The sequence below is a fragment of the Globicephala melas genome, chromosome 12 (assembly GCF_963455315.2).
Source record: "Globicephala melas chromosome 12, mGloMel1.2, whole genome shotgun sequence".
Lineage (NCBI taxonomy): Eukaryota > Metazoa > Chordata > Mammalia > Artiodactyla > Delphinidae > Globicephala > Globicephala melas.
The window spans coordinates 7,786,394-7,813,532 of NC_083325.1; the positions used below are offsets into that span (position 1 = coordinate 7,786,394).

Sequence of the window (27,139 nt, forward strand, 5' to 3'; positions counted from 1 at the left end):
ATTTCTGAAATTGAAGTACATTACTAAAGTATGTGAATATAGTAGTTTTAATTTTTTATGTTTAGTTTCTGAAAATAGTTCTTCAGTATGTCTTGTGTAGAGCACCAAGGGCAACTCTAGTAGTCAACTACCCAAATGTCTGATAGTGAGAGAGCCGGATAAGATAGTAATTGAGGGCTTCCCTGGTGGCGCAGTGGTTGAGAGTCCGCCTGCGGATGCAGGGAACACGGGTTCATGCCCCAGTCCGGGAAGATCCCACATGCCGCGGAGAGGCTGGGCCCGTGAGCCATGGCCGTTGAGCCTGCGCGTCCAGAGCCTGTGATCCGCAACGGGAGAGGCCACAGCAGTGAGAGGCCCGCGTACCGCAAAAAAAAAAAAAAAGATAGTAATTGAGACTCAGAGAGATGGAGATTTACCAGAGATTAATGAAGCTAGTTAGAGGCAGAGCCTGGATTAGAAATAAATCCCTCACCCCTAGTCTTTTATTCATAATCTTTTGATTCACGTATGCTGTGTATTATGCTACAAACAATAACAGATTGATTGTCATTGTAGTTTTATTCAGTCCGTTTTTAACATTGATTTATCCAGATGTTTATTGTTTACCTTGTTGGGTTTTTTTTTCTGTATTTTTGATGGTTCATCCAAGAGAATTTTCCTTCTATGTAAGGGATATCCTTTAGAATTTCCTTTAGACAAGTTTGCTGGTGGCATTAACCTCTTTTTATTTTCCTGAAAGTGCCTTTATTTCATCTTTCTTGATTGAATATTTCTCTGGGTTTAGAATTCTAAGTTAGTAATCATATTCTTTCAGCACTGTTGTCTTCTGGCTCTGTTGTTTCTGTTGAAAAGACAGCTGCTCCTTTGAGTATTTTGATGGAATCTCTGATTTTCCTACCCATGGCAGCTTTTAAGATGTTTTTTTTCTGTCTTCAGTTTTTCATAGTTTTACTATTATATGTCTAGATATAGATTCTATTTTTTCCTGTTTGGGGCTCATTGGGCTTCTTGAATTTGTGGCTTGATATCTTTAATCAGTTTTAGACTGTTTTAGTCATTATTTCTTTAAATATAACTTCTGTTTTTCTCCTTTTTCCCTCCAGTTTATTTAAATTAGTCTTTCTCGTGTATCCCCGGTGTCTCTTCTCCCATCCATATTCTCCATCCTTTTGTGATTTATCTGGACATTTTCTTCTGACTTATTCCAGTTATGCTTTTTTTTTTTTTTTTTGCGGTACGTGGACCTCTCACTGTTGTGGCCTCTCCTGTTGCGGAGCACAGGCTCCAGATGCGCAGGCTCAGTGGCCATGACTCATGGGCCCAGCCGCTCTGCGGCATGTGGGATCTTCCTGGACCAGGGCACGAACCCGTGTCCCCTGCATCGGCAGGCGGCCTCTCAGCCACTCAACCAGGGAAGCCCCCAGTTATGCTTTTATTTGTTTTTTGGTTTTTTTTGGTTTTATCTATTTATTAAGTTCTTAATTTCTAATATTGTATCTTTCAATTCTAGAGTCACCGTTTAGTTATTTCTAATATTTTCCAGTTCTTTACTGATATACTGAAATTTGTCTTTTCCCTCTTTGAGCCAGGGTAAGCTTGATTAATTTAAAGTCTACCTTAAATTCCGTATCTGGAGTCTCTGTAGGTCTGTCTGTTGTTGTTTCTTTTTTCTGTTGGTTCATGTGATCTTTCTTTGTGTGCCTGGTGATTTTTATTTGTGTACTAGATACTATATTTGCAAACTCATTTGTAGAAATATATGAAGTTTAGGAAGTTGTCTCATCCTCAGAGGATCCACATTTCCTTCTGCCAGGTGCCATGGGGCACTCATGGGGCAGCCTGGGGTCACCTGGATCTGCTTTCGGAGACTGAGATGACCTGGGGCAGGATACTCTGGTCGGCCTGCCTCCAGTTTACTCTGATCCTGGGGTCCTACGCCCAGGTGTGAGAGCTGTGTCCTAGGAAGAGAGCCCTAGCTGTCGTTGCCTTAGCTCTGTGTTTGTTCTCAGCCACTCCTTGAGAATTGCCAGATTTCTCAGAGGGAAAGGGTCTCCCAGTTTGGGGAGATGATGTGAGGTGGCAGGTCTCCTCTGTCATCTGCTGAATCTTGGCTCAGTGATTTTTCATTATTTGCTAGGCCTTCTGTGTCTTGAGGCAGTTTTTTAAAACTATGTTTTGTCTAGCTTTCCTCCTCCTCAGCGGGAGGGTAGGTGCAAATTACCTAGTTCACTGTTTGTTATGGGATTTTCTCAACAGTAGAATTTGAATGTGTAAAATGAAATATGTTTATTTCTTTTTTCCTTTTCTTGATCTTAATTGAATCCTGCACCAATAGGAGTTTGCTGTACATAGGTCAAATTATATTCTTTGAAATTGGATGAAATTACATCTTCAGTCCTTCATTCCTTTCACTTTTCAAAACTTTAAACATTTGGCTGGGATAGCTCTTTTACTTTGGAAGGGGGAAGAACCTTTAAAACTTTTTTTAAAAAATGATTTTGTTTCATACTGGTCTACCCTCATTAAACTATGGATAAAGATTTTCATATTGGCCTTTTGCAATAGGTAACTGGTAGATCTTAAATAAATGAGGCTTTTAAGTAGATGGCCAGATGAATTAAACTTTTTAAATGTATTTTGTTCTTTAATTTATGTTCATTTAGCAGATTAATAGTTGCAGATAATTTTTGTGAGTGTGCATTCTTTTTTTTTTTTTTTTTTTTGCTGTACGCGGGCCTCTCACTGCTGTGGCCTCTCCCGTTGAGGAGCACAGGCTCCGGACGCGCAGGCTCAGCGGCCATGGCTCACGGGCCCAGCCGCTCCGCGGCATGTGGGATCTTCCCGGACCGGGGCACGAACCCGTGTCCCCCACATCTACAGGCGGACTCTCAACCACTGCGCCACCAGGGAAGCCCGTGAGTGTGCATTCTTAATGTACAGTGGCCAGAACACCCACACTCTTTACTTGTAAGAGCAGATGTGCAGAGTCATAGTTTATACTGAAGTCAAGAACTGTGTGTTAACACATTTCCCAGACTCCTTTAAGATAAGGGAGAGGTCTTGAGGGACTGGACAAAGTGAGCCTCTTGAAAACAGAAGAAGTATTGAACAGCACTGATGGCAGTCCTGGGACTCAGGGTGAACACATCGGGTAGCCATGCCCTTACCTTCGTCAAACTTAAAAAGGCAAAACAAAGCAAAGCAGCCCTTCTCTCCACCAGCATCCACAGCACCTGATCAGGGTTAATCACTTTGCCTCCTGTTCTCAGCCCTTTCCACCTGCCCCTCGTCTCTCTGTTGGACTCAACTCTGACTCTCTGCATGTCTTTCAGTCACCTATTAAGAGTAGACAGTAAAAATTCATAATTAATATAAAGTCAGCAAGGAGAAATTATAAATCCTGTATATACTAAGAATAGAAATATTTGAAAGAAAATATCTGCTGATGTGTGTGGATAAAGTGTGGCTATCTTAAGATGTTATTCAATAAAAGATTTTTTTAAAGCATATCAAAGCCAGTTTATCTTGGATAACGTATAAGCCTTCTCCAATGGTGTATGGTAACCCTTTGATATTAACCTATATAATTATTAGAAGAAAAATACTTAATTGGAGATCATATTAATTTTGTGAAGAATAATGCAGCCATGTCCCAAGATGTAGCCATTTGGGTTAGAAGAATTTGACTTCACAAGGAATTTCATATAATGCCTGCTTTGATTTATACCTTGTTCACCACTAAGCCAGCTGACACTTGAGATGAGCCATTTTGGTTGCTTCATGGTATAGTTGGTCATGTGTTGCCTTAAGGAGAATGCCAGAGTTACCAATTTATTATTGGTGATAGTCTTTCTGCATCATGTCCCCTAGTTGCTTTGATTGACTTCTTTTAGGATTTTTGCATAATAGATGAATTACACTATGACTGTACTCTTAAGTGTGCAGTATGTAATAGCAAAGACAGAATTTAAGAGCCATATTATAGGGCAGTGCATGAAGGAAAATGTTTTCTTAGGTTCCATTAACATTAATGTTAAGTAAGCACAGTATGTTAGTTGGATTTGGTGATGTTTTACGTAAGATGGTGTTAGGATTGATGGCCAGAAATGCATAAAAGTTTTTCCTGTTAAAATTAAAATTTAAAATAGTTATAATTAAAACCTGATACTTAGCTGTAAGGAGTTCTGGGGGGAACAAATTTCACTTGTGAAGCCAGAGAATGATATGCTTTGGAAAAAGTTTCCTCAGTATGATATTTTGAACTTTTATGAATTGAACATTTGAATTTATTTTAATTTCTCATTTTTCTTGATATTGAAATAAGATATCAATTAGTAGTACCTTTTGTCACGAAATTGATATATTTCTTTCTTCCCCTAATACAGAAGCTCCACCATGAGACGAGGTGGATGGAGGAAGCGAGCTGAGGATGACTGGGAAAAATGGGTGTGTTTTAAAAGAATAAAAATAATTATATTGAGCTGTCTAGGTATTTTTCATTCTTCTTTTAGTTTATAATGTGGTTGAAGGCATTTTCTAAATTGTAAATCACTTTAGACACCAACTCTGTGTTTTCACAGTGTATTGAAAGCTTAAACTTTGAGAAATTTTGTCCTGAGGAAATAAATGTTCTGGTGCACAGAATTTATTGTATGATAATTTTATTGCATCATTGTTAATAATACTGAAAAACATTAAAACGTAGATATCCAGTAATAGGGGATTATCTCTATACCGTGGAACAGTGTACACCCATCATTTAGCTGTATATTTCTTAAGCTGGCAAGATGGCCTTAACTAAAAGGGTGTATTATAAAGGACTGTTATTACATATGATCCTATTTGTGTAAAACCTCTGTGTTCTGAGGCACAGAAATAACTTTGAAAGTAAGATCCCAAAATGTTAGCAATGAATGGGATCATAGCTAATTTAAATTTTCTTAAAATTTTGACAGCATGTAATATTTGAGTAATCAAAAACAATGAAGTCATTTCCATTTTGGAAAAAAATATATACCACTTCTAGACACCTACAGCTTTATTCTAAAAACCTTATTGATAAAGTAAAATTGATAGTCTTAATCGATTAACCTTAATTATTTCGACGTTCAGGAAAGGTGTGGCTGAATTCATAGATTTGTCAAGGTCTTTAGCAAAAATAATAATGTTTTTATATTCTTTTTGAGGTTGGTGTTATGAATATTAGTAGTACTACCAGATAGATTGATTAGATCCAGAATTTAGCCACTGAATCACTTATTGTATTCTTATCTACATGTATGGAAGACTTTACTGGTTTGTCAAACTGCTTCATTTTACTTGAATTTATTAATCTTAAGCTTCACATACACAGAAGATAGTGGAAGCCAGTCAAAATATATTCTTACTGACCACTTGTCAAATTTTTAATTGATTTAAGCTTTGGTATAACTTTTGCTTGATTTTGTAGATAAGAACAATATTTTGTGGCATTACACTTATTAACCTTGACTTACCTTTTCCCTCTTTTAACGGAACTTTTACCATTGTAACAATGTGATAGAATTATTAAACATTGAGTTGACAGAGGGAAAAACTCTCCCTTGACCTGCCTGTTTTATTGCCTTGCATTATGGTTCATGTTTATCATTATACCTTATGTCATCCTTATACCTTGGTTACTAGCACAGAGTAAGGCCTTTTTATTATTTTTTTTTAATATAAATTTCTTTCTAAAAAGGGGAGGGTGGGAAGAAAAATAAAACTTTTGTGATTAGCTTACCTTTTCTTTAATTCTAGGGTGGGTATATGGCTGCCAAGGTCCAGAAACTGGAGCAACAGTTTCGATCAGATGCTGCTATACAGAAGGACGGAGCTTCATCTACAATTTTTAGTGGCGTCGCCATCTATGTTAATGGATATACAGGTTGAGTACTCTTTACCTTTTAGGTACCCCATTTTGGCATGTACTTTTATTAGGATTGGGAGCGATTTGTTTTAAATTCTGTTTTTAATTATTTATTTTGTATATAAAAAAGGTAAAAGTAAAACCCTCTGCTTAGATACCCCTCCTTCACGTTTCCTTTCCCTCCTCCTGTGCCTGCCATTGTCTTATTTTAAATTTTATCAAAGCAGATAGTTTTTTAAAGTCAAGTGAGGTTTAAAATGAAAAATTAGGATCCTCCTGCTTAAACAACTCATCACACGTATGGGGCTTGTCAACTGTGAGCTTCAATAGAGGGGGATCTGGTAGGGCCACCTCATTGGTGAATCTTCAGCTGTAATTATCCAGAGGTCCTTTTGGGCTGGTGGAGGAGGGGGTGGAGTGTGTGTGCCAGATTTCCCAGACTCTTGCCTAGAGAAGGGTGTAAACCCAGCTGCTGGCATCCTGGTTGCCAGGAGGGAAGGAGAGGGCCAGGAATCTCACTGTTTAGGGAGTAGAGTGCCATTTAATCTCCCTGCTGTGTTCTTTCCTCCTCTCTATCCCTTCTCCCCTCCTGCTGTGCCTGTTGTCATCGAGTCCAGTATCTGGAAGGGACAGGATAGTGTTTCATTGTGAGTTGGAGAGGAGTTCTGGAATTCTAATTCACAGTTTCAGCCGTGAGCTTCCTGTTTTACAGCCTGTCCACAAGCCCACTCTTGGAGGTGCCCAGTGCCTCTGTTTTCACGAGTTTCTCTTGGTTTCACTGGCACCAAGCAGTGTCTTCTGGGTCTCCACACAGCCAGCTCATCTTTCAGATCTTATCTTTCTCTGATCTGCCCCGTCAGTTACCACTTGTCTGTTGGCTGTCAGATTTTACTGCCAAAGTTTTCTTTTTATTCTCTTGAGGATTCCTCTCCTCTTAAGATCATTTTCTTGTGTTTTTTGAGGTGAATGGCTATAAATATTTGTGTTGGTCGGTTAACGGTATTTCCTCCCCACCTCTCAGTCGGCTGATACCCGCTCGTTTTTAGGGTCTCCGTTTAGCACTCCCCCTCGGTTGTCTGATTGTCTTGCTACTGGTGGGGGTGGCTTCTCAAGGTTCTGTGGGGCTCTGGCTCCTTGTATTTATTCACATCTTGGCATTTATTAGATCTTATTGTAGTTGCCTGTTTACTAGACAAGAGCAAGAGCTTCATTTCCACATTTTCATTACTGTTGTGTCCTTGGTGCCTCTACAGTGATGGGTATAACCACTCAGGGGGTACTTGTTGATTAAAGTTAAGTTTTAATTTGGCTGATACAGTTGCCTGGTTGAGTTTTAGCAGGCGTGATTGACAATTTTGTCTAAGAATGTTATCTCAAAACGAATGGTGGTGCAACTTTGGGAAAATTCACATGCACCTTTTCTACTTAGGCATCTTAGAACGTTCAAGCTCCACAGACCTTCCTGAGATGCATTATAAAAGATTAAAGGTGTTAAGAAATAAACATTGCTTGTTACATCAGCAAGTTTTGGAAGTCCCCAGTTTTCGAGGGCACCCTTATTTACATAAGAGGAAGAAAAATAGATTCTTTGTGTGAGGGAGAAAAAAATGAATATTGTAGTAATCATTACCATGGTTGAGATTCTGGAATTCTAATTTACTTTCATCACTAATTTTTATGTGACTGTAAGACATTTTCTCTTTTGGACCTATTATTATCCCTATCCTTTTCTTTAAGATAGAGATAATATTAATTTTTATTCTTGTTATTGTTAGGATTACATTGTAATTCTTTAAGTAAAGTTCCTTTATGTTGAATTTCATAGGGACATGCAAGTTGTGGTGATACAATTTTTTAGAAAAATTTTCACTTTTAGTGACTACTTTTGAAGCTTTATAGATAAAACAGAATCTAACAGTCTCTGTGATAAATCAGCATGAAAAGAATAGTGCTTTAGATGCAGGGAGACAGGTGGGGAATCCTGTGTTGTTGTTGGTTCTTACTCGTGCTCCCCATAGACTTTAACTGATGTTCCAAGTTTTCTTGATTCCTTTAAAGCTCCTAGTTCTGCCATCTGAACTTCTCTTTGGTAACCCACATCCCTTCCAACACAGTTAGCTTTGAACTTGAGTTTAGAGATAAGATTCCCCCATCTTCTGGCTACTCTGCCTCTGTTAACCCATTCTCTCATCTCTCTTTTTCTCCCAAACAGCATCTTTTCCTTTCGAAGGTTAATAACTTCTTTGCCTTCTATCTCATTTTTTTAATTAAAAAAAAATTTTGACTGTAGAACCACATGCAGAAAAAATAGAGACCATGAACCTTTGCCCAGTTTCCCCCAATGTAACATCTTGTAGAGCGGGGGTCCCCAACTTCCGGGTCCCCAGACCGATAACCTGTCCGCAGCCTGTTAGGAACCGGGCCGCACAGCAGGAGGTGAGTGGCTGGTTCGCCAGCGAAGCTTCGTCTGCCGCTCCCCATTGCTCGCGTTACCGCCCAGACCACCCCCCAGCCCACCCCTCCGTGGAAAAACCGTCTTCCACAAAACCAGTCCCTGATGCCAGAAAGGTTGGGGACCGCTGTTCTAGAAGATGGTGCTGTATCAACCAGGAAACCGACATTGATACGGTCAAGACACAGAACCTTTTCACACAAGGATCCTTCCTGCCTCCCTTGTGGAGCCATACCGACTCCCCTTCTGCTCTCAGCCTGGCAGCTACTAGTCTGGCCTCCATTCCTCTACTTTTTTCATTTCAAGAATGTTACGTAAATAGAAGATACAGTATATAACCTTCTGGGATTGGCTTTTTTACTCAGCATAATACGCTGGAGAGTCATCCAAGTTGTTGTGTGTATCAGTAGTTTTTTCATTTTTATTCCATGGTATGGATGTTCCACAGTTGAACTGTTCACCCATTTAAGAACTTCTGGGTTATTTCCTCTTTTTGGCTGTGAACACGTGTGTACAGGTTTTTGTGTGAACATAAAGAGTGCAATTGCTGGGTTATATAGTAGTTCCATGTTTCGTTTTTTTCTAAGAAACTGCAAAACTGTTTCCCAGTGGCTGTACTATTTACATTCCCGCTAGCAATTTATGAGTGATCCAGTTTCTGTGTCCTTGCTAGCATTTAGTGATTTTTATTTTAAAAATTTAATAGGTATGTAGTAATATCTCTTTGTGGTTTTAATTTGTATTCTAGTCGCTCCACATCCCCACCAGCATTTTGTACAGACAGGTTGGGTTTTTTGTTTGTTTTAATTTAGGTATTCTAATACATGTGTAGTGGTATCTCCTGGCGGTTTTAATTTGCATTTGCCTGATGGCTAAAGATGTTGAATATCCTTTCCTGTATTTATTTGCCACCTGTAGATCCTCTTCAGTGAAATGTCTGTACATGTCCTTTGCCTGTTTTCCAATTGGATTGTTTGGTTTTTTACTGTTGAATTTCGAGGGTTCTTTATATAATTCTAGATACTACTCCTTGTCAGATACGTGGTTTGCAGATATTATCTCCCAGTCTGTGGTTTGCCTTTCACCCTCTTCACATGGTCTTTTGCAGAACAGAAGTTTTTAATTTCGTTGGGGTCCAGTTTATCAGCCTTTCCTTTTATGGATTGTGCTTTCAAGTCAAAAGTCTTTGCTTAGTACTAGATCCCAAAGATTTTCTCCTATTTTTTCTAAAAATTTTATAAGTTTATGTTTAATTGTTAAGTTCATGATCCATTAGAATATTTTTGTTTGTTGTTTGTGGCCTGTGGATATCCATTTGCTAGCACCATTTGTTGAGAAGGCCATTCTTCCTGCATTGGATTACTTGTGTACTTTGCCCAAAAATCAGTTGGGCATATTTGGGTGGGTATGTTTCTGGGTTCCATGTTCTATTCCATTGACATATGTATCTGTCTTTTCACCAGTACCACATGGTCTTGATTACTGTGCCTCTGTACTATATAGTAAGCCATAATACTGGGTACAGTGATCATTGCCATTTTATTCTTCTTTGGAAAGGTTGCTTTAGCTATTTTCTAGGACCTGTGCTTTTCCACATAAATTTTAGAAGAAGCTTTTCTGTGTCTACAAAATAGATACCTTGCTGAAATTTTGATAGGAAGTAAATTAATCCTATATCTCAATTTAGGGAGAATTGACATCTTTACTCTGTTAAGTTTTCCAATCTTTGGACCTTTCATCCCATTTTACTCTGTGTTAATTCAACGAATATATTTTGTATGCTGCTTGCGTGTTAGGTACTATGTTTGAACAGAGATGACAGTGATGGAGAATGTGGATTTTGTGACAAAAAAGTAATCTCTGGGCATTAGACGTGAACAGAGCCAAGTGGGTGGCAACATAGAAGTAATTACCTTTGAGGGTTAGAGTGATTACTTCATAGAAGAACTGACTTTTTGAACTGGTCTTGGATAAATAAGGTGTTTTTTAGACGAAAATGGGTAAGGGCATTCTTGTCCTAACCCTGACCTCCATTTTCCCCTTTATATTCTCTAATTTTGGTCAACAGGATTATTCTGATATTTGAGATTTGTCTTTTACTTCCTCTTTCCTGTGCTGCTGTGTGTGCTCTTGCTTCCCTCACTTCTGTGAACTGGAGTCATATTCATCCACTAAGACCCAGTTAAATTAGATTTGCCTCCTTCCTTAAACTGGTCCACAGAATATACATTTCATAGCATTATTGCTAGAAACATTTACTTTTGACACCTGAGTTTTGTCTTGTATTGCCAGGTCTTACTTATGTGCTGAGTTTGGGGGAGTCCGAAAGCCCGTTGTGTGTGGTGACACTGGCCGGATGTGGATCAGAGAGAACACTGTGGGGCCTCCATTAGCTCCTCCTCCAGGACTTCATCCCTGGGAGCTCTGTCAGATGTTGCCTTCTCCAGGAGACTTTCCCTGACCAGCCTTATGTAAAATACATGGATCTTGCCCCCCAGTTGTTTTCTAATCCCTTATCCAGCTTCATTTCTCTTCATAGAATTTATTTTCTCCTGAACTGGTATTTATCTGACTTACTTTCTGTCTGCGCAGTGAAATAAAAGTGCTGTGGAGCACACCCGAGAGTGCCAGGGCCTAGAAACCTGCCCGGCACATTGTAAGATTCTCAATAAATGTTAGTTGAGCCTACAAATGAATAGCAGAGTTCTGTGTTTGTACATTAAACACAAAATGTGTTTGATGTTTGAATGTTAAAATGTGTTCACTCATACACTAATTCAACTCAGTTTTCTTAAATGGGTAGTTTTTTGTTGTTTTTTTTTTCGGTACGCGGGCCTCTCACGGTTGTGGCCTCTCCCGTTGCGGAGCACAGGCTCCGGACGCGCAGGCTCAGCGACCATGGCTCACGGGCCCAGCCGCTCCGCGGCATGTGGGATCCTCCCAGACTGGGGCACGAACCCGTGTCCCTTGCATCGGCAGGCAGACTCTCAGCCACTGCGCCACCAGGGAAGCCCAAATGGGTAGTTTTTAAATAAGAAATGGGCCACACTCTAGGCTTACTGAATTGTAATCTCTGGGAAATAGGCCCTGGGCATGTTTATTTTGATGAAGGCTCTCCGAGTGAGCTAGTGCTTCAAATCTAGGGAGCGGTAATTGCTCTTCTGTGGAGTTGGATCAGGACAGTGAATATGGAAAGAGGCGTTCTGGTAATTTCTGCTTTTTCAGTAGGTGGATAAGAGACCAGGTCTGGTGACGTTGGCACTGCTGAAGTTTGTGGAAAAGCAGGGCAGGCTTGCGTATGATTTGCAAAATGAAACAAGGGGATATAGAAGTGTAACAGACTTATATCTGAAGTGGTCGGGATTTGTTTGAAAACGTAACCTTAACATTGATAATTTTCTGAGCATGTGAATATGGTGATTTAGGAAAAGAGTCCATTTAATGCTCTAATCTAATTTTTTGAAATGGATACCTTCCAGGAATTATTTTCTACGAATATATACATAGCATTTCCTCCTGTTTCCTGTGAGACTGATGGTGTGAATCCAGGGATGTAGGAATTTAACCTCCTACATGGGAGAGACTTACTGTATTAATTTCTACCACCCCCTGTAATTTTGCCTGTGTCTGATAGGTACTTGCACCTGTTAGGTACTCAAAAATGTGTTCTTTAGGCTTTTGAGACGTTTCTTTGCTTTTTACTTGGTTGAGTGTATGTGGCTTTTAGTCGAATTTTGTAATTCTGCTGTACTTAGGGAGGAGAGGGGAAGAGAGAGTAGGCATGGCTGCTGGAGAAAGAGTATTGGCCAGGGGTCAGAAGACAAAGGGGTCTGCACAATAGCTAGGTGATTGTGCACAAGTCCTCTAATTTTCCTCTATTTCCTCATCAGTAAACTATGCTAAATTATCTTTCTAATTTATAGGATTGTGAGACTCAAATGAAATAATGAAAGATATTAACTACTGTAAGACCAAAGGAGGTATAAGCAGCCATTGGCTTACTTCTTTCTAGCATGTATGTGACACAGCCAAGATTTAATCAAGTTCTTTGGACATGCAGGATGAAACCGTACACATGATGACTGTTTTCTCAATAGAGATCTATCAAGGAAAGCTTTTGCACAAGATTTTAAAACTTTGTTTATAGAATGTGTTTTAACCACATGAGCAAAACTCTTTTATAAGCTGTGTCCAGAGACGTCACAGTGGTCTTCAGTGGCTGTTCCAATGTGATGGCGTTTGCTGTGGTGGAATTTCCTATGTGGAGCTTTAGGCCTAAATCGTGGTCCAGTGTTTATTATGTGCCTTTTACCTTTTCTGTGCTTGCCTGTCTCTTACTTTCTGTGGTTGGTTTTAGTTAATGCTAAAATTTGATTGCATACAGAATATTCTCGAAGAATGTTCTGTAAAATTAACAGTAGGAGTATTATGGACCATGAGTGTTACAGATTTGCAAAGCTTTCTTTCCAAGATATCTGTAAGTTTTTAAAATTGCACAGTCCTATTCAGTGAGAAATACAGTTAAGTAAAAATTATTTTCTTGTTGATCCAATGTTCTTTGATGTATCTTGTGTTTTGTCAAGAAAGGATACATGTAACATAGAAAAGAAAGGTGTATATGTTGTTCAGCCTATAAGATGCATTTTAGAACCTGTTTTTAGATCTATTAAAACTTGAAAATGTTGCCGTGTTACAGTCCTCTTTTATCTGAAGTTGGTCTCCTTTATAAAATCCTCATTCAGGATGCTGAGGAGCTAAGAATTTTGGTTTAAAAGGATGTTCCATTGGGATTTTGATTTGTATTTCTCTCATGATTAGTGATGTTGAGCATCTTTTTTTTTTTTTTTTTTTTTTTTTGCGGTACGTGGGCCTCTAACTGTTGTGGCCTCTCCCGCTGCGGAGCACAGGCTCCGGACGCGCAGGCTCAGCAGCCATGACTCACGGGCCCAGCCGCTCCGCGGCATATGGGATCCTCCCAGACCGGGGCACGAACCCGTGTCCCCTGCATTGGCAGGCGGACCCTCAACCACTGCACCACCAGGGAAGCCCAGCATCTTTTCATATGTTGGTTGGCCATATGTATATCATCTTTAAAGAAATGTGTATTCAGGTCCTTTGCCCATTTTTAAATTGGGTTATTTTGTTGTTGTTGAGTTGAAATACTTCTTTATATATTCTAACTATTAACCCCTTATTAGATAGATGATTTGCAAATATTGTCTTCAGTTCCACAGGTTGCTTTTTTACTTCTGTTTATTGTGTCCTTTGATGCACAGAAGTTGTGAATTTTAATGTAGTCTAACTTAATCTGTTTTTCTTTTTGTTGCCTGTGCTTTTGGTGTCATATCTAAGAAATCATTTCCAAATCCAATGTCATGAAGCTTTTCCCCTGTGTTTTAAGAGTTTTATAGTTTTAGGTCTTACATTTAGGTCTTTAGTCCATTGAGTTAATTTTTGTGTATGGTATAAGATAAAGGCCCAACTTCATTCTTTTGCATGTGGATATCCAGCAAATGTGTTTTTTAATGACCTTTTCCCCCCACTGATGTTGTCTGTTCTGTCACTACATAATCAACATTTGAACATTGTACCATGACATTTTTGGTCTTCATTTGATGAAGATGCATCATTTGCACCTTAAGTTGGTTTCTGTTCTTTTCATTAGCACATGACATTTAAAGCAGTCCCTGACAGCACCAGTACCTTCATGAACAAAACCTGTGCAATGAAATCATGGTTATCCAAATTATCGAGAACATGCTTGTTTTTTGTTTTTGGTAAGGATAACATTGAAATGACTATAATCATCTCACAGAGAACTTGTGATGCCAAGACTCTGTTGTTGAATTCCAATCTTGGAATCACCAGTGGTGAGCATTAAGTAAGATGAAGTATGGAAAGTACATGACTGGAATAGGTGCTAAATTAATGTTAATTTTCTTTCCTCAGTTCTTTTTACCTGCTTATGATTATGAAGCAGTAAATGACAGTTTTATTTTGTTCTACAAAGAGGTGGATGTTTTTTAATAAAATTGATATATATATTGGTGCTACTAGAATGACAGTGTCTACTGACTATTTTTTGGCTGCGTTGGGCCTTCGTTGTTGCGCACGGTCTTTCTCTAGTTGCAGCGAGCGGGGACTACTCGTCGTCACTGTGTGCGGGCTTCTCATTGCGCTGGCTTCTCTTGTTGCAGAGCACAGGCTCTAGGTGCACGGGCTTCAGTAGTTGTGGCACACGGGCTCAGTAGTTGTGGCACATGGGCTCAGTAGTTGTGGCGCACAGGCTTAGTTGCTCCTCGGTATGTGGGATCTTCCTGGACAGGGATTGAACCCGTGTCCCCTGCATTGGCAGGCGATTCTTAACCACTGAGCCACCGGGGAAGTCCCCTGTGTCTGGTTTTGGTATCAGGATGATGGTGGCCTCATAAAATGAGTTCAGAAGTGTTTTTTCTTCTGCAACTTTTCGGTGTGGTTTCAGAAGGATAGGTGTTAACTCTTCTTTAATTGTTTGGTAGAATTCACCTGAGAAGCCATCTGGTCCTGGACTTCTGCTTGTTGGGAGTTTTTAAATTACTGATTCAATTTCAATACTAGTAATTGGTCTGTTCATATTTTCTATTTCTTCCTGGTTCAGTCTTGGGAGATTGTTCCTTTCTAAGAATTTGTCCATTTTTTCTAGGTTGTTCATTTATTGGCATATAGTTGCTCGCAGTAGTTTCTTAGGATCCTTTGTATTTCTCTGGTGTTGGTTGTAACTTCTCCTTTTTTCATTTCTGATTTTATTGATTTGGGCCCTCTCCCTTTTATTCTTTTTTTTTGCGGTACGCGGGCCTCTCACTGTTGTGGCCTCTCCCGTTGCGGAGCACAGGCTCCGGACGTGCAGGCTCAGCGGCCATGGCTCACGGGCCTAGCCGCTCCGCGGCATGTGGGATCTGCCCGGAGTGGGGCACGAACCCGTGTCCCCTGCATCGGCAGGCAGACTCTCAACCACTGCGCCACCAGGGAAGCCCTCTCTCTTTCATTCTTGATGAGTCTGGCTAGAGGTTTATCAGTTTTGTTTATCAGCAAATGCTTTAATCTTAGGGAGAGAAAGTAAGTAAACTGTAGATTCCTGACTGGCCAGATGTTCAGTTTCCACTATTGTATGTGAAGTCATTATGATGCTCTAGTTTAGTTTCTGTGATCCCTAGCCCCTGAAAACCTTCAATTATGAATTTTGAATTAATTTTGTTTGAAAGTTGTTTTCATTTCTCTTTCCAGTGCGCTATCCAGTTTGGTAGCCACTAGCCATGTGTGTTAATAAGCGTTTGAAATATGACTAGTGTAAATAGAGGTGTGTTGTAAATGCAAAATATATACTGTATTCTGGAGACTTGGTATGAGAAAAAGAGTGAGATATCCCAATTTTATATATTGATTACATGCTGAAATGGTAATATTTTGGATTTATTGAGTTAAATAAAAACATTAAAATTAATTTTTTACTATTTTTAATGAGGCAATTAGAAAAACTTATATATGTGGCTTGCGTATGTGGTTAACGTATTTTTACTGAGCATCTCCAGTAGGTGCAGTCAGTAACAACAGATGGATTCTACGCTGTAAGCATTTAACAAGAAGTAATCAAACCTGGCATGTCTGTATGCGCTTTGTTAGCTTGCTTGCTTCTTCATTTTGTAAATATATTTTATTGAAGTATAGTTGATTTACAATGTTGTTTTAATTTTTCCTATACAGCAAAGTGACTCAGTTATATATATTCTTTTCCATTTTGGTTTATCACAGCATATTGAATACAGTTTCTTGTGCTATATAGTAGGACCTTGTTGTTTATTCATCCTATATATACTGGTTTGCAATTGCAAGCTCCCAATCTTTCCTTCCCCAACCCCCCTCCCCCTTGGCAACAACAAGTCTGTTCTCTATGTCTGTGAGTTTGTTCCTGTTTTTAAGATGTGTTCATTTGTGTTGTGTTTTAAATTCCACATAAAGTGATATTATATTTATCTTTCTCTTTCTGATTTACTTTGCTTAGTATGACAATCTCTGGGTCCATCCATGCTGCTGCAGATGGCATTATTTCGTTCTTTTTTATGGCTGAGTAATATTCCTCTCTCTCTGTGTGTGTGTGTGTGTGTGTGTGTACCACATCTCTTTATCCATTCCTCTGTTGATGGAGATTTAGGTTGTTTCCATGTCTTGGCTTTGTAAATAGTGCTGCTGTGAACATAGGGGTGCATGTATCTTTTTGAATTCTAGTTTTGTCTGGGTATATGCCCAGGAGTGGGATTGCTGGATCATATGGCAACTCTATGTTTAGTTTTTTGAGGAACCTCCATACTGTTCTCCGTAGCGGCTACACCAGTTTACATTCCCACCAGCAGTGTAAGAGGGTTCTCTTTTCTCCACATCCTCTCCAACATTTATTGTTTGTAGATTTTCTGACGATGTCCATTCTGACTGGTGTGAGGTGGTACCTCATGGTAGTTTTGATTTTCATTTCTCTAATAATTAGTGATGATGAGCATCTTTTCATGTGCCTGTTGGCCATCTCTGTGTCTTCTTTGGAGAAATGAAAACTACAGGCCAATGTCTTTAATGAATATAGATGCAAAAATTCTCAACAAAATATTAGCAGACCGAATCCAACAACACAACAGATCGTATACCATGACCAAGTTGGATTCATCACAGCGTCACAAGGATGGTTCACCATACACAAATCAGTCAGTGTGATACACCCCATTAACAAAAGAAAAGTCAAAAACCACGTGAGCATCTCAATAGATGCAGAAAAAGCGTCCGATAAAATTCAACATCTGTTCATGATAAAAACTCTTACCAAAATCGGTATAGAGGGAACACATTTCTTCTTCTAAAGACCAAAACTCACTGAATTAGATAGTTATCATAATAGAAGTACTTATTTAAATACTTGGACCTGTATCATTTGTGTTTAAAGAAAATCTGTTGCTTGAATAACAAAGTAGATACACAAGCCTCCTGTGGAGGCCACCTCCAGCCTCACCCCCAGGTACAGCTGTTGCTAGGAGAAGTGTGGTACAGAGTTTCCCTTAGATTAATAGGTGAAAGAAATAGAGAAGCTATTGAAAATAATTAGTTTCATGTGATACTAGTAATGCCTGTCATAACATAACTTTAGTGAGTCAGACATTTTTTTATGGGAAAGCATAAACCACATTGATTCTTGTTTAAGATATTTTTCTATAGTTTTATTAAGAATAAAATAATCTGAAACAAAATTGGGGGAAAAAACAGTGCTTCTTGGTCTGCAATTCTTATTTTGTTTTGGTTAACTTTATTTTTTGGCTTTGATACAAGTTCGTATTAGGAAACGGAGTAAAATTTTTTTAACTTTTCTTATATTTTTTATTTTATTTATTAAAAAAAATTTTTTAAGCCAATCATCTTTTTACACATTTTGAAAGAAACATTTATTTATTTATTTGTTTGTTTGTTTATTTATGGCTGTGTTGGGTCTTTGTTGCTGCATGCGGGCTTTCTCTGGTTGCAGCGAGAGGGGGCTACTCTTCATTGCGATGTGTGGGCTTCTCATTGCGGTGGCTTCTCTTGTGTGGAGCATGGGCTCTAGGTGTGTGGGCTTCAGTAGTTGTGGCTCGCGGGCTCTAGAGCGCAGGCTCAGTAGTTGTGACGCACGGGCGTAGTTGCTCCGCGGCATGTGGGATCTTCCCAGACCAGGGCTCGCACCCGTGTCCCCTGCATTGGCAGGCGGATTCTTAATAACTGTGCCACCAGGGAAGCCCTTATATTTTTTAAATAAAAGTTTAAGTTATTAAGCTTCACAGGAGTAAAGTCTAATAAGCTCTACAGTAAGTGTGCTCATAGTAAGTATTTTTAAACATAAGATAAAAATGTCAAGGTCAATATAGCTAAATGTGGTTGAAATTTTTTAAATATTTGCTCTATTATCAGTATTTAATTCATTACTCGAGGTGCCTATCTGCTTTTCTGGGCATTGCTTGGCAGTAGATGTTTTTGTGTTGGTTGACTGTGCCTTTAGCAGCCAGGAGAGTCGGATGTGCTAAGGCAAAATAGCTCTATCACTTTGTGATTTTCCTCCCAACTTTGCTTACTGGCAACACAGCCAAGGAGAAGGTGTACCAGTGATACGTTCTTTAAATCATCCTGTTTAAGGGATTGTTCAGCTAGGGCTCTACTTTCTTAATGTAAAACTTTTAACATGTTTTATTATTAATTTTACAGATCCATCTGCTGAGGAATTGAGAAAGCTAATGATGTTGCATGGAGGCCAATATCATGTGTATTATTCCAGATCCAAAACAACACACATCATTGCCACAAATCTTCCTAATGCCAAAATTAAAGAGTTAAAGGGAGAAAAAGTAATTCGACCAGAATGGATTGTGGAAAGGTAAGTTTAATTTTTAATTAAATTAATGAGTTTTAAAAATTGTAATACTTTTTCTGTTATAAACCCTTATCTAACTTGTATTGCCTCTTAAGGGTGGAGAGTAATCCATGTCTTAAGAAACACCACTGTGCTCCTTAGCCTCGCGTGATGATTCAGGTGGCCTGGGGTTTGATGTTAGTGTTCTTGCAACGTCAGCTCCCAGGAATTAAGGGAGATGACTCAAGTGAGCGGCAGGAAGCAGCAATGGGAGGGGTTGACAAAGCATGCTGTTCACTCAGCAAATATTTGTGCACCTGTTACGAGTAGGCAGTGTTCTGTGTACTTGGGAAATACATCAGTGAGCAAAACAGAGTCCCTCCCCTACCTCTTGGAGCTTACATTTTATAAGGGGAAACAGATAATAAACAGTATATAAGTAAATTTATGTCATATGTTAAAAGTCAGTACATGCTGTGGGGGAAGAAGGAAGATCAGGATAACGTGCACCCGGAACACTAGGAGTGGGCGGCAGTTTGCAGTATTATTAGTACCTGTTTTTCAGTTAGTGTGGCTCCTTGGCTGTTGGTTTGGAATTGGCGTGTTGTAAATCAGTGCTGGCCATTCATACTAACTTCCTAAGGTTAAACATGTCATCTGGAACCTTGGTGATGAGCCAGAACTTGAGTGATTCATATATAATACATATGAGTGATTGCTAGATTTATGAAAGTTAAAAGTGAAAGTGTTTAAATCATAATTTTATGAATAGATTGTAATCAGTATATGAGAGAATGGTCAGACTGTATAATGGAGTGTTGATGAAACAAACTTAGAAATTATGTTTTTTTAAGTCAACTGCTGAGCTTTTTTCTTATCCTATATTTCATTAATTCTGACACCTTCCATTAATTTATTCAGTAGATTTAGAATTGTTAGGTTTCGGGACTTCCCTGGCGGTCCAGTGGTTAAGATTCCATGCTCCCAGTGCAGGGAGTGTGGTTCCGATCCCTGGTTGGGAAACTAAGAACCCACATGCCACGTGGCACGACCAAAAATTTTTTAAAAATAATTAAATAGAATTGTTCTGTTCCTCTGTATAGCAGATATAGCAGCATAGATTCGTGAGAGGCAGTGTATTATAGTGGAAAGGCTGTGCTTGAGCTCTGGAGACATACCTGGGTTCACATCCCAACTCAGCAATTCAGGGTCCCTGTGATCTTATGTAATGGGTATAGTTACGCAGCCATTCTGAACCGTGTTTCCTCATTTGTAAAAGAAGGCTGCTGTCTACCCGCTATGGTTATGTGACAACTAGGAATAATTTGTACAAACTACCTAGCACAATGCCTTGTGCGTTGTAGAGGCATAAGATGTAAGAAGCTACTGTTGTTATTTTATTTTTATTCTATAAACATCACCGAGTATCAGAAAATAAATTCCAAAAGGTCAAAGTGCATTTGTCTTCCGGAAAGCCAAATATTCTTATAGATGAGGGTTTTTTTAAGCCTTGGCAGATTAAGTTGAAGGTCCATCCCTAGAACATCTTTGTGCTATGTTCCCAGGACCCAGCCACTGTCCATTCATTTTATAGGATTAATGAACCTAGCTTTTAGCTGTCTTCTTAAAAGTAAATTGTGAAGTTTTCAGTATAAGAAGTTAGTATCATTCCAGAGTGTAACTGTGTGTTGTCACTTAAAGACAATCCTTTCATTGTGCCGGAGCAAGGATTTTGATCTGGGAATATTACTTTGGCTTTGGAGGGGGTGGGGGAGATCCATGGGTAAGGAAAGCGGTGGTGAAAAGAGCTCTTGCTGGGTGGGACTTGACTTGCTTAGAAAATGGCGGTCTTCATTACAGCTCTTGCTTTATACCTGCTCTTCTTTCTTGTGCTGAATGCTGCTAGAGAGATAATACAATAAAAAATGCACCTGAGACAGTTACAAGTTATAAAATACACCTTAATGGATTTTATTTTAGTTTGAAGTCAGGCTTAATTATCTGTTTTTAAATAACTGAAGTGACTTTGTTTTTTTCTTTACTTTTTTTTTTTTTTTTTGGCGGTACGCGGGCCTCTCACCCTTGTGGCCTCTCCCATTGCGGAGCACAGGCTCCGGACGCGCAAGCTCAGCGGCCATGGCTTACGGGCCCAGCCGCTCTGCAGCATGTGGGATCTTCCCGGACCGGGGCACGAACCCGTGTCCCCTGCATCAGCAGGCGGACTCTCAACCACTGTGCCACCAGGGAAGCCCCTGAAGTGACTTTGGAATCATGGTTATGTGGCTTATTTGCTTTATGTTGTATATGAGAAGGCAGGGCTAATACGGTTAACTGATTTGCCCAAGAATTCAGAACACAGATTTTCTGACTCGTATTTGGGTCTGCTCTTTGCCATTTAATTAAATTGTTATAGGTGAGTTGGCCCATGTGGAAATGGTTCAGTCTGGGCTGTACCCTAATACATTAAATAAATGCCCGGTGTCTACGATGTCATAAGCATGGGCTCCTCCACGTTAAATCACAGTGCTGTTTTCTTTCACACTCTAATCCCAGTCGTCTTCATCTTTTCTCCTTCTCAGCAGTGTTTTAATGAGATTTTATTATACTTAAAAATTTGAACATTATATTAGCCGTTTAATGGATCATACATGATATTCTCTTCTATAATTAGTTTTCCTGTTTTTAGTTTGAGCAGTTTGAAAAGTGACTACCACTTATAAGTGTGCAGGATGATTACTTTGCTTTGATTAGAATTCCCTGGTGTCTGTGTAGGTGCCATTAAACCTGAGTTAATATTGGCATGATTATGGGGTCATGACTTCTGAGAGGCAGGGGAGTCCTTTAATGAGAAGCCTGTGTGCGTTAGTTTAAGGTCTGAGATTGTTACTGAAGGCCTTGCTTTGTAAATCTTATGTTTGTATATAGTACAGTATAGTATAAGTTAGTGATTTTCAAATTTTTCTCTTAATCCTTTTCTTCAGACAATTTTACACTGAAATTTGAAGTGTGACGTAGTTACGGAAGCTGCTGTGGTTCACCTCACTGCCTCATCGGGCCCGAGCACAGTTGAAAACATGGTCCTAAGTTATTCCGAGTCCATTTTGTTCTCGTTGTTCATTTTGTGTTGAGTCTTCGGTGGCGTGGGAACCTGCCTCCTCTGGTTGGATTCTCACGGGCTCTGCTGTGAGATGAGAGGGTCCAGTTGTTGCCAACTCGGTTCTTCTTGTGGGGGGTGACTGGCTCCCAGTGAGTGTGTCCTTTCTTTCTAAGCTCCCACCTGTAACGTTAGCACGTTTGTCACACACTCGTGATGCTCTGAAGATCTCATACTTCCTATGGACTGAAACTTTGTTTCTAATTACACTCTGTCAATATTAGTGCTTACTCAACTCAAAAGTTGGTTGCAATTTTATCTCATGATTTTTTTCATTCCCCTTATTTTTTTGTGTGTCTTGCCTCAGTTTATTCTTCGTAGAAAATGTGTGTGATTCTAGTTTCTGGTATAGATTTGACTTAAAAAAAATTAATCTTGAGTCGTTTACTTTTTTCTCTCACAGCACTACAGAATTCTCAAATTATTTTTACTTGGCCAATTAACCAGTACACATTTCAGTCTCCCCACCACCCCATGACTTGTTGTAGGTAATATTTATTAGAAAATAGAGTCTTGGTCTTCAGGACCTAAAGAATGAATATGAATAGCTTAACTCTCTCAGTATCTGTAGTAAAAATTAAAAAGCAATCTGGACCCTGAAGGATAAAGGGCAAAAAGTTATATACATATGTTCATAGCTGTTATTTCCTTTTCTGAGCTTGTGGGATCTTGGTGAGTGGTTGGAAAGTTTGGGTAATGGGAGAGGTCGTGGCAAAGCGAATTTTAATTTTGAATGCATAAAGAATAATGTTTGCTTAATGGTAGAATAATAGGCAAAAACAGCTCAGTTTGTCCTTAGCACATAATTAGATCCTTTCTTGCCTTAAATCCACTTTTGAATGAGGAAGAAGGATAGATGCGTGAATGGATGGTATACAGTGTCAGATATGGTTTTTCTAATAGAGAACGACTGGGATGTTGACTGGAACCATACAAACATTTGATGTTCAGAATTGCTTCATCTAAAGAAGATGCTATTGCTACAGTTACAATAAAAAGTTTGGAATAGAAATTTAGTGACTTTTCTTGTATCTTAATTTTTGCAAAATCTCCCAGACTCTGGTTATAACTGGCCGTGTAAATTCATTTTCAGCATAGGAAATAGGAAATGATTTAAAGAACAAAGTTCTGCTGTAGATAACTTTACTGGGGCTATAGGACAAACCAAGAGTTAAAACTCCTCAAAGGAAGAGAATATCTCACATGCAATGAGTATGTGCCTGATACATTGTATAGAATGTAAGCTCTTTCATATATATCAGAATCTACTTTCAGTGTACGTGGGAAGAAAGCTCAGTATATAAAGAAACCATGTAGTAATATATTTTGGTAAAGTGAAGCTCCATTTGGTTTTGAAATATGGGTTTTGATGTTTGGCTCTTTTTTTTTTTTTTTTTGGTAAGAAGAATGGTAGAAAATATAGAATACAGCTCCTTTGTGCTTAGGATAAACAGTGAAATTAGAAAACGTTAGAAATGAATCCCTGAGAGACTTTGTAAAAGAAAATCTTTTAAAAATATACCATCAGATAATGTTTCTCTCCATATATCTGTAGATGGATAAATGGATAAGCAGGGATAATTAAGAATGTACACAGATGTATAGTGGTTTGGGCTTGAAATTAAAAGAATTTCTTGTCTAACGTTACTATAGTGCACTGGGCTTTAGTTTCTTTTACTGGGCATCTCTGAGGATGTCTGATTAGAGACTGCAGTATTTAAATTGGCTCTTATTTTGTATCAGTCTCCACGGACTTAGTTATGTAAGCCTTAGGTTCTGGGTGACTGTTGTTAGGAGTCGTGTATGGTCAGTTTAGAGAGCACCTGTAGCGTCTGGGTCACCCAGCAAGCTGTCAGTAGGATGGGGGAAGCCAGCATGATAATGGGGCGTGTCCTGGCTTCATTGCACGTTGGTCTTACTTCAGATGTGCAGCTGACATATTGAGCACAGTTTCAGTCTCCACTTACCCCTTAGTTACAGCTGTGCTGTGTGTCATGAAGGAGGCAGAAGGCTAACGTTAGGGGTAAGTCCCTCTGCTTCTGAGGGTGGGAGAGCAGGCAAGGTAGGTAATAACTAAGAAGACAAAGGTCCATAGCCAGGCAGTTAAGACCAGTTGCTAAAGGAAGTGAAGTTAGTTTGATAAAAGAATAAAGTAAAATTCACTGTGCTGTACACCTGAAGCTAACACAACATTGTGTGTAAATCAACTGCACTCCAATAAAAATTTTTTAAAAAGAATAAAGTAAATTAATAAGCGGTCTAATTTTAGGATTTTAATTCTAGTATTTGAATGTAATCTGTAATCTTGATAAAACTAACTTTTAGCCTGATGGTAAATTTATTTAGGTAAATGAAAATTGAAGTGTGTTGTCACTAGTATGTTCTCAGCTGTCATAAATTAGTAGTTTAGCATATTCAGTAATTCCGCCTGAAGTTGAAGGCCGTTTAGGTGGGATTGTATATTGATATAATTACATAAAGGACATAGTCTATAATATGGTATAGTTTCATTTTTAGGGTATATCATCAGTATGTTTTTCTGTATTCACAATTGTTGACTTAATATTTTAAATTGGTTTTGTTTGTTTTAAGCCAGTTCAGTCTTTTTTTTTTTTTTTAAGTTCTGTGGAGTGTGCTTTGAGAAAATAAAAATGTCAAAACTCTTGGATTTGTCAGATAATAAGAAAAGTATTTTACTGTATTATTTTTCTTCTAAATAATTAAAGGATGGCTTTCTTAATATATATTTTAGGTTTAAAGCCACACATGTGCTTTGAAATATTTCCTGATACTTAAGGAGCCTGTTTTAAAATTTGGATGTTAGCCTAAGCATATTAGTTGGCTGTTTTAAAATTTGAGTTTAAAATGGTATTTTTAAAGATACAGTAACCGTATGTGTAACTCAGTTTATTAGAAAGCAAAACTCAGTTTAATCAAATCAGTTTTAGTTCTGAAGTATAATAGGCATTAGGGAGTGTCAGTTAATCTAGTATTATAATACTGCTGTTCCCCTCGTTTTTACAGGTGGTGTTTGATGCATATATAGTGAGCATTTGGAAGACGATATATAGATATATATGATAGCTTCTGCCCTCTCAGAGTTCTGTCTTCAAGTGACAGAGTGACAGTGTCTCTGTCACTCTTACACACATAAGATAGTATAAATTATTTGTTAATCTTACAGTTGAGATTCCTTATTTTGTCCTTTTATTTTACAGTTTTTCACATTTAATAGACCTAACATGAATCTTGGAAATTGGGAATCCTCATCCAGTTCCCTTATTCTGGAAAAATTTAATATGTGAGATAGGATTTGAGAAAATCTTGATGATTCTGTGTGAATTTTGGGGGGGGAAAGATTGTGGTTAAATATTAAAGTCATGACGATTACAATATCGACTAGTCCAACTCTGTGCTTGAAGTTTTTCTCATCCTACTCTATAGTCTATTTTCTTTTCCTCAACATGAGATGGTTGGCTACTAGTTTTTAAAATTTCAGACCTGTCTTTTCATGGGCAGAAGGTCTCATTCTTAAGTGTGTAATAAGTAAGGTTGTATTAGGACCACTAAAACAAAGGGAAAAGGAATAAACTAGGAAAAGAGATGGCATGTTGTTGGTGAAATATTCCTGTCATTGAGAACATTCATTTTTTGTGAAGCTCCTTTTCCCCAAGTATTAAACTCTTAAATTGGTGTTACTTTTTTATTTTAGCATCAAAGCTGGACGACTCCTGTCCTACATTCCATATCAGCTGTACAGCAAGCAGTCCTCCATGCAGAAAGGTCTCAACTTTAATCCTCTGTGCAAACCTGAGGACCCTGTACCAGGTCCCAGCAGCATCACCAAACAGCTCAACGACAGGGTGTAAGTTTGTCTAGGTTGGGGGAGACTACACAGCTGGTTTTTAGCAGTGAGAACGGCCCCTGCTCTGCTGAAGATAGAGACAAACATAAAAACTGGCTATTCGTCTATATTAATCCTGTTGAAGTACAGGCGTGCATGTCTTACCTAAAAATTATTTTTATCATGACAGTTTCATAAATAAAATGTAAACAAGAAAGCTTTTCCACTCTCATTAGATTCCCATGTTAAACCAATGGATCTTAAATTATTAGAAGTAAAATGTTCCATGGGTTTTCATGGCAGTAACTATTTTTGACACAAGTAATTTGCCATAGACTATTGCTTTCTCAAAAACTGAACTAACTACTCCAGCTAAAGTTTTGCTGTGTGCTACTGCATAGAAAGACAGGTAATGAAAATGTTAACACTTTTAGGTTATTTTTGAAAAATTCTAAATCAGTAACAATTCTAAATAGGTAAATATTTTATATCAATTAAAATTTAGTTGATGACCCTCAAGGTTATAGAGTTAGAGGTGAATCTAGACTTTATTCCATGTGTCTGATTTTAAAAAATATTTTGACTTAAGTTTTAATTGCAGTAATCCTGGGTAAATTGGCTTCACAGTTAATTGGTGTGTTGCCTTAACTTGTGTATCAGGTAGTAGTTCATTATCATGGTTCATTATCATTAGCCTTCCCCTTATTTATTAAATTGTTTGCTTTGGGAGTTTGATAATATTTTTTCTAAAAGACCAGGAGTCTAATTAACTTGGGATGATCCAGTGTCACTACCTTCTGTAGTTTTGTTGTCATTTGTTCTTTAACTTATAGGTTCACTTATAAGTGTATTCAGTTGTTTTTCATGTTACCTAAAACATTTAATTTTGTTTTTTTAGTACCATCAAGGTGTACAAATAATATCAGAAAAGCTTCTGAATATACAACTTCATTTTTTTCTTCACTAATAAAAGAAAATACATATGTGTGTGTTTTTTTGAAATTCTTCTTTGTGTTGATTTTAGGAAGAATTTACCTATTAGATTTAAATTATTGATCCATTTATGCTGTTGCCTAGTGAATGTATATCCACTCGTGATATATTCTAGTACAGCTACTTTACAAATGTCCATTTGGGCTGAAACACCGTAGTGCAGAAAGAATGGGTATGAGCAGTATGTTTTCTGCCAGTGTGTGCATTTCTGTTGCATGTGTTGCTAGTAAAAAAACCTTAATATTTATGACATAGAAAACTAGATTTAAGACTTTTTTGACTTTACTTTTGTTGCTTTCTGTGTTCTTTATTTTTGGCATGTTCAGTGCATTTAATAAATTTCTTTGCAATTCCTTTATGTGACTTTTTGCTCCCTTGCTCTCAGTCTCAAGGGCCAGACTTTCTCTGACACATAT

General features: G+C 38.4%; 1 protein-coding gene across 5 annotated transcripts in view; it reads left to right on the forward strand.

Annotated features, from left to right (window-relative positions):
* REV1 (REV1 DNA directed polymerase) overlaps positions 1–27,139 on the forward strand; it is an 84,302-nt gene that overhangs the window by 19,515 nt on the left and 37,648 nt on the right. For all 5 annotated transcript variants that reach the window (XR_009566166.1, XM_060309377.2, XM_030838817.3 and 2 more), the window contains 4 exons: positions 4,386–4,446; positions 5,779–5,905; positions 18,588–18,756; positions 25,599–25,751. Coding sequence is in view for 4 of the 5 variants with exons in the window: in XM_060309377.2 (XP_060165360.1) it covers positions 4,396–4,446; positions 5,779–5,905; positions 18,588–18,756; positions 25,599–25,751 (500 nt within the window). In the remaining variant the exon portion in view is untranslated. The remainder of the gene's footprint in view (positions 1–4,385; positions 4,447–5,778; positions 5,906–18,587; positions 18,757–25,598; positions 25,752–27,139) is intronic.